Source organism: Adiantum capillus-veneris, chromosome 2, assembly GCF_014529385.1.
Source record: "Adiantum capillus-veneris isolate H3 chromosome 2, ASM1452938v2, whole genome shotgun sequence".
Taxonomy (NCBI): Eukaryota; Viridiplantae; Streptophyta; class Polypodiopsida; order Polypodiales; family Pteridaceae; genus Adiantum; species Adiantum capillus-veneris.
Window position 1 is genome coordinate 22,357,687 of NC_140932.1, and position 8,238 is coordinate 22,365,924.

General features: G+C 44.9%; 1 protein-coding gene across 1 annotated transcript; it reads right to left on the reverse strand.

The window, feature by feature from the left end:
• Positions 1-2,362: 2,362 nt before the first annotated feature.
• LOC147462498 (uncharacterized) lies at positions 2,363-2,614 on the reverse strand. The gene has a single exon (XM_086526355.1). It carries the CDS (start codon positions 2,612-2,614, stop codon positions 2,363-2,365), a length of 252 nt encoding a protein of 83 aa, XP_086382481.1.
• Positions 2,615-8,238: the final 5,624 nt, after the last annotated feature.

An 8,238-nucleotide genomic window follows, 5' to 3' on the forward strand; every position in this document is an offset into this window, starting at 1 on the left:
ATGAAGACTCTGATAAACTTACCAAAATAGGGCTGAAAACCCAAATTCATGAACCGCTGGAAGGTAGCTGGGGCATTAGTCAGGCCAAATGGAATAACCCTATATGCAAAACATCCCCATGGTGTAATAAAAGTTGTCAACCGCTGATCTTCATCTGCAATCCTTATTTGAAAATACCTTGAATACCCATCACACACAGTATACCTCTCATGACCTGCCACTTCATTCAAGATCTCATCTTGAAAAGGGAGAGGAAAATGATCCCTCTTTGTAGCAACATTTAGTGTCTTGTAATCTACACACACTCTCCACTTACCATTTTTCTTCGGAGTTACCACCACTGGGATACCCATTCTGAATCCTCTATGGGATAAATGAACCCTGCTTTAAGAAGCCTCTTTACCTCCTTTAGCAGTGCATCTTGTAGGACCACTCCAAGCCTCCTTAGCTTATGCACGAATGGTCTACTACCTTCCTTAAGATGCATGCAGTGTTGTGTCACTGTGACCCCTTTGATGTGCTCATAATCTGTGATGAAAAGGCCAACATGTTTATTTAAGACCTGTATGTAAGAATCCCTTTCCTCTTGAGGCAAGTCCTTAGCTAGCATGGTCTCTAGTCCTTTTCATTTATTTTACCTTGGATGTCTTGGCTCTTATCCTCTTCTAGATCTTGCAGTAGTATACCCATCACCTCTAGAGAGCTTGCCTCATCCTTGGACGTCTACTGATCAAATGAGGAGTAATCACTCGTACTCCACTCATCTGGAGAAGACTCTAGCACTAGATTCTGTTGCCTACCTAACTTCATATCATAAAAAATCTTTTTGCTGCTTCCCACCAGACTTGCTTTTTAGCCGCAACTCCAACGCTCTAGTTTCCCAGTCTTTCGTAGCCTTCATTGCCATGATCCAAGGCCTCCCAAGGATTAATGGGTAGCCCTCCCCCTTGGTAGAGATCACATATGCATCTATTGACACACTCACCCCAAAAACCGACACCCTTACTCCATTTACTTTGCCTACACATGCAACACGAACATTGTTTGCCATCTTTGCCTGCAAGGAAGTGTGCTCATTCACTTCTAACCCAAGCCTGTGCATAAGCTTTTCTTTCATTACACAAAATTTTGCTCCTCCATCCACATAAGCATTAGAGATCCGTTGGTCCTTGATCTCAACCTCTACTACTAGTACAATATCTTTGATTCCCCGGGCATTGATGGCCCCAATAGACTTACCTTTAGCTCTCCTAGTGCTCACCATCTTGGACCAAGCCCTCCTCATCTTAGGTGAGAGATGAAGGAGTTGCTGCCAAGTGATCTTCGACCCTTGCTTACTAACATCTGCCACAAGGTCATATGGTAAAGATCCCACTCCAAGTGGAAAATCCTCCAAGCCAATGTGTCTCCTAGACCTATTTTCCTTTTCTTTGAATCCTTGGGAGCTTGTGATGATCCTTCTTGAGGAACCTCTTCCCGCTCTGAGGCATCCATCTCATCAGATTTGTGTCTCCTTACCCTTTTGATTGGCATTGCATCAGCTTCTCTCACCTTTGCCTTCCCCTTATCTTTGCCATGATCTAGGCTAATGACTGATACTGCCCGCTCTTCCCCCCTAGGAGGGAGCGTGTTAAGGGCATCAAGAACCCTAAACAGAGATGATAGAGAGAGAGAGAGGGAGAATGAAAGAGTAAGACAAGATTACATCAGACTCCATGACTAATGCTTTATTGAACACCTGATGATGCGTACAAGGAGGACTCCTCCATTTTATAGAAAAATAGGAACACCCTTTGAAATCCCCGATACCCCTTCAGTTACACCTTTTGAGATCCCCTCTACTAAGAGTGCATTCCCACACGAAGGTAGAAGAGGCATGCTTGACACTACCAATGTGGTCATGTGCGGTACATTTCGGGCACATACACCTGGCACGCACGGTGGACTGTGCAAACCCACAAGTGAATCCCTTGATTGGTTCTTTTGGAATTCGAGAAGTGTGACGCAAGAATGATCGTCGAGGCTGCTTCCTGGCTCTTTGGCTCTTTGCTCCTGGACCAACCATCTTCATCTACCCTCATCTTGAACTCTGACCAGAATTCTCCTTCTTGGATCTGCAAACCTTGGATACTGCAACTTGTGCTCTGAGTTTGCCACATCATCCACATGTACGTCCAATCATGCCTTTTGTTTTAAGATGTCTGCAGTGCTGCTTCCTGTCTCCGTGGCTTCATGAGATCCTTGCTTTGCTGTACCCTGACTACCCAAGTCTTCATCTTTCTTGGCATTAGCGGTACAACGACTATGCTTTATCATAAGCCCATTGTGTCCAGCTTTGGATGTCTTCCTTAGCATCTTCCAATCACTCTTCAACACTCCCTCTCAAGTGCGCGTGCTCGCCATGCTCTTTTGCGCTCTTTGCAGTATCTTCAGATGCCTCATTTGCGGAGTTTGTGGAATTCTTTCCCTTGCGTTTCAAGCTATCCGTAGTCACCTTCACACTCTCTGCAGTTTCTTTGCTCTTCTCCTTGGAAGTCTTTGCAGCAACCTTGGACGAGTCTACAGTGTTGTCTACAGACTTAGCTGCCCTATCCTTTGCAGCAATAGCGTTCATATCTAATCTGCCTCCTGAACCAGGTACGCTACAGAAAATTGCATATCATGGATTGCATCCTCCATTCTGGCAATAGCGCTGCTGGTGGCGAGCAGGCCCGGAATAAGGAAGTGGAGTGAGAAGGAGAGAGTGCCCTTGTAGCAAAGTAAGTGGCGCTACACGGGAACGGTTACGGGCTGGGGGGCACCATTCATGCCTGACATGGGGTGGCTGCTGTCATCAATCTGGCGGAGGATGTTGGCAGAGAGGACGACAACAATACCCATGCATGGTCCCTATATTCTTCACGTTCTTCAGCTCCTCTGCCCTCTCTACCCTTAACTCTAAGTTTGCCATCTCTGATCGTGTTCTTGTTCTAGCTTGCTCTGTCCTTCTCTGTACTCCTGTAGCCGCCTCACATACATCCCCACCGCCCATCCACATATTGGCACCGCATAGCAAGACACCTCGCCTGATCCTCGGATGGACTATTGCAGGCATTCATGCACGAGTAAAGAGGAAGAGGAAGAGCTCGCTTGAGAAGGGCAGAAAAGTTCGACGTGTTTTGGTTGCTTTGCAGGCGATGGTGATGCGGTTTCATCACAGCAACGCTCATGGCCATGGCCGGAAACCCTTTGCCACTTCATACGACAAGGAGAAAGGCAGTTTACCCCCAACGCCTTTTTGCTTGCAGCCAGCATTTCGCAATGCCCACCCTCAGAGCACATACGTTGCAGCCACTGTTGATTTTTACAAGCTTCTTGCACGGCCATCATCACCAAAGGGTGGAGGTTTGATCAACTACCTGGTCGCCAAGTGTTAAGGGCACCACGAACCATCAACAGAGATGATAGAGAGAGAGAGAGGGAGAACGAAAGAGTAAGACAAGAATACATCAGACTCCATGACTAATGCTTTATTGAACACCTGATGATGCGTACAAGGAGGACTCCTCCATTTTATAGGAAAATAGGAACACCCTTTGAAATCCCCGCTACCCCTTCAGTTACACCTTTTGAGATCCCCTCTACTAAGAGTGCATTCCCACACAAAGGTACACGAGGCATGCTTGACACTCCCAATGCGGTCATGTGCGGTACAAGACAAGAATACATTAGACTCCGTGACTAATGCTTTATTGAACACCTGATGATGCGTACAAGGAGGACTCCTCCATTTTATAGGAAAATAGGAACACCCTTTGAAATCCCCGATACCCCTTCAGTTACACCTTTTGAGATCCCCTCTACTAAGAGTGCATTCCCACACGAAAGTACACGAGGCATGCTTGACACTCCCAATGCGGTCATGTGCGGTACATTTTGGGCACATACAGAGTGGGGGAATTTCTGCTGGTGCAAGTGGTGGTGGTTCCGTGGGTGCGACAGGCCTTGCTTGTGTCCTATCACATGGAGGAGTTACTTGCTGTCGGGGTAGGCGTCGTGGATTACCATTCCCTTGGCGAGGAAAGGGGCAATAATATATACCATGACCTACCTGCCCACAATTGTAGCATACATATTCCTTAGCTTGCCGTTGACCACCTTCACGATTATCTCCATTGGCTGGTGGTGGGGGTCTCACACCTTGAACCAAGTTTAAGGAGAGGCTTTCCAACTGATTGGTAATCTGTTGCAATAGCTCCTGTTGTGCAATTTCGGGGTTGGTTGGGGCCACCCCTCCCACTTGCCCTCGCTGTTGTGCCATTAGTGGAGGCTCGATTCCTCCTCGCAGTTGAGCTTGGAACTTCAGCTTACGATCCTTCTCTCTTGCATCAAGAATGGCTTGATCATAGGAAGTCGGGACTTCCCTTTCACTTTTTCTCGCAGGATCGGATAAAGTCCTGCTAAAAAGCAGTCCTTCTTAAGACAATCAGGTGCCCTTTCTCCCTTGCCTAAGGAGGATGACCACTTCTCACAGAGCTTGAGAAATTGATCTTCGTATGCTTTATAATTATTTGGCAAAGACTGATGGGGTTCTTGAAGTTGTCTCCAGATTTCATCTGGGGACTCTTGATGTTGATAGTTGCTGAGAAAAGTCATCTTTAATCTCTCCCAATCCTCTGTCATTTCTGGAGGGAGTGTTTGGTACCAAGCCTTGGTCCCCTCCCGCACAACCAGTGGGAAGGCCCTGACCTTAGTAACTTCCTCATCTCGCTCGGATACCAAGAAGGCCATTTCTAGATCGTCTAGAAAATCAGAGGCGACTTCACCCGACTTCCCATAGAAGAATCGGAAAGGCATCTGCTCAAGATCTCAAAATTGCAACACCCCTTTTTTTTTTGAAATATTTATATATATATAATGATTTGAAAATCACAATATTTTGTACAACGGGCTGGAACTGAGTTTAATGATCAAGGAGCTAGAACAAAATGAAAATAGATACATCAAATGAGTGATGATAATCCAGTAGAGGCAGGATGATAGGATGTGGGGATCTAAGGATTTCATCTAATACTTGGGTCCAAACAAGAAGACTATTTTCTGCTGATAATTTTTTTTTCTATCGACATATATGTTCACATGCATATGACGTAGGAAGCTAAAAGGAAAAAAATGCGGCCCGTTATTGATGATCACAGGGTAAAAAATTACTTACTGCAGTTGCACCTTCTTGACCTTGACAAGGTTGTATATCCACAATAGATCACAACCCTTCATGACTTCCACCTTACCAAACTCCTCAGCTACCATCACATAGGGAGTGATGACAACATGCTTGACAACTCCGAGGTTCTTTGCTAATAACAATTGCAGGTAGTTTCCATAATCAAACCGTTGCATGAAGAGCACTTCATTTAGGTGTAAATATCCCCCAATCCACTCTATTGCATCTGTGGCGGACAGCTTCTTTAAGATGACTTGCAAGGGAAGAGCAGAGAGGCTCTCAACCCTCTCTCCAAAGCACTGATGACAGTAGCCGAACCACTCTTTCTTTGGACATGGAACTGCCCTTGATGTCCTTGCTTCGGGGTTGACAAAGTGTACTAGTTGCACTCACATACAGGCCACAAAACGGTATGCGACCTTACATTGCTTTGCCTTAGAGGATGGCCTCCATGGTAGCCTGGGTAGAATCTTCACTACTGCATTTGAAACGGGCTTTGAACTTGAAGCACCAGTATCGCCAAGTGCCTCCTTCCCTCTGCGTACCATGTACTTTCAAGCTTGTCTAGACCCTTCCCTTCCTTTCACTCGTGCAACACCCTTGGGCCACTTAGGAGTGGTTATGGCTCTCTTCTTCTTCGAGGATTCTTCAGGGAAAAGAGGTTTGACTACTCTCTTTCCTCCCTTAATGTGGACGCACTCATCATTATGGATGTCAATGTAGAAAACCTCTACCTCGAGTGTGCTTGTCGAGGTTTCTTCACTCATTTGCAAGGAAACCAAAGGCTTACAAAAACCTCCTCCATGGGGGCACCATTTAATGCGGCGTGCAAAAAAAACTTGGTGGCCTCTACACCAAGACGATGCAAGGGAGGAGAAAAAAAACTTTGAGGCACCACCTAGCTAAAAGTGCGGCTAGGATGCAAAGTGAGAATCAACACATAGTACACATGCACAAAGCCATTGGGATACACACTCATGTTGCAGCCTCATCAGGTTAACTTCTAACACCCAAGTGAGAATGCGCACGCAAAAGAAATCCAAATGGAAGTATGATGGTATGAGGAAACCACTCTTGTGTTGTTAGAGGCTTGAAGGGGTACCTATTCAAGACCTCTCTTGACCAACTCTGTGAAATGGTTGCAATGGCAAGGGAAATTGTGTGTGTAAGTGATTGCGTAAGAAGGGGGGGGGGGGGGGCGAGAGAGAGAGAGAGAGAGAGAGAGAGAGAGAGAGAGAGAGAGAGAGAGAGAGAGGACAATAAGAAGAGAAGGTAATGGAAATGTGTTGGAGAGTGGAGAGAATGAATGGAAGAAGGATCAATAACAATACAATGCAATGCTTCACTATAGTCTCAAGCCTCCACAATCAACAACATACTCACTCATACTCTAGCCACATACTCACATGCAATGAGACTAAACATTATGAAAACTTCAATATCGAGTGGAATAAGGGTAAGCATCACAAATCCATCAAAGGAAAGGTTTCAAGTAGCAAAGCTCACACACAAATATAACTTGCTAATGACAAGATATACATAAAACCCCGCCTCCCAATACACTAGTGGTGTCCTGGTGCTGGACTCAAGTACTTAGTGAAGGAAATATACAATGTGGAGAGCCCCCTCTGGGATTCTTTAAATACATTTTCTTGCATGATTATATTTAGGGATAATTACACTTTACAAGGCTAAACCGGGGGGGCAAACTGAGATGCCTTGGGAGCCACCACCTTGTCCTTGTAGATGCTTCTCGTAGAAGCTTCTCCTTGCCACTTGTAATGGTGCTTCTTCATCACCCACTTGCAAAAATTTTATTTACCCTTGAGCCTTTGATTGAGTTCTCATGTCACCATTGTTGGTAGAGGGAAGTGATTAATGAGGCATAGTAAAGAGGTAGATGTATATATATGAGAATGATTGAGTGGGAGGTGAAGAGATGGATTTTTATGAGTTTTATGGTTGATTTGAGTGGGGTGAAGTGGGATTTGTGATGAAAGATAGGAATTCATATTGAATCCATACTTGTGTGATTGTGTGTGTAGTTAACTAGTGCATGTGTGTAGTTAACTAGTGCACATCCTTACAAGAAAGGGGAAGGTGATGAAGTGCAGCCATGTAAGCTTGGGAGGGCTGATTAGGAATGAAGAGTGAAGGTAGTTTTGTGCAAAACTAAGTGTGTGTGAGCAAGAGCATGAATAGGGCAAGATAAGTGAAGACTAGGTGATAGGAAAAAAGGCCCAAAAAAGGTGTTTTTCCACCAAAATGGCTCCAATATGGGTCCCAAAGGGTTCCAAGAATTTTGAGGGTAGGTGGCAAGGGAAGGGCATGGAGGGGGTCCTAGGGGGGTCTACTTATGATATGGGATCCATACTTTTAGAAAACTACTGGAAAAAATGATAGAAAGGACTTGTTTATCTTGTTTTCCTTATGAGCCAAAGGGGAAGGTGGCCCACATCACATGCACCTTGCTTTGGAGTCTTCCATTATGCACCACATGAGCTTGACACCTCACGATACCTCAAGGGCCCGTGATGTCACCAAGCATGTTATCTGTACACAAGGAGATTTCTGAATAGAAAATCCTGGAATGGTGGATCTTGTCACTTGACCTTCCGAACTTCACTCTTTTCCTAAGTAAAATCAACTCCCATTCCCTTTACAAATGGACTTCATCAATGTATATAACTCATTCCCATGTGAAGCTCATGCATGCAAAAAAACCGATTGATGATTAGGCAGCATCCCCCAAGGGTATCCTATCAACTAGCTATAATTTTCTGTCCGCACTAGCATCATGCATGGAGCTGGAAGCCTTCAAAATGCAAGTTGATTTTTTAAAAATTTTTCTCTTTTTATTTTTTTGGTTTTTTCCTGTTGGCTATGTACAAGTGACGACTTCTGGGGAGGTCATGAAAAGCATGCATCACCTATTTTTCCTGTTCAGTTGTGGAGTGTAATTCCTCCCCTGGGGTTTGCTCTACATCTGTATAATTATAATCTTTGACATTGATTTTTGTAGTGACCTCTTTTTT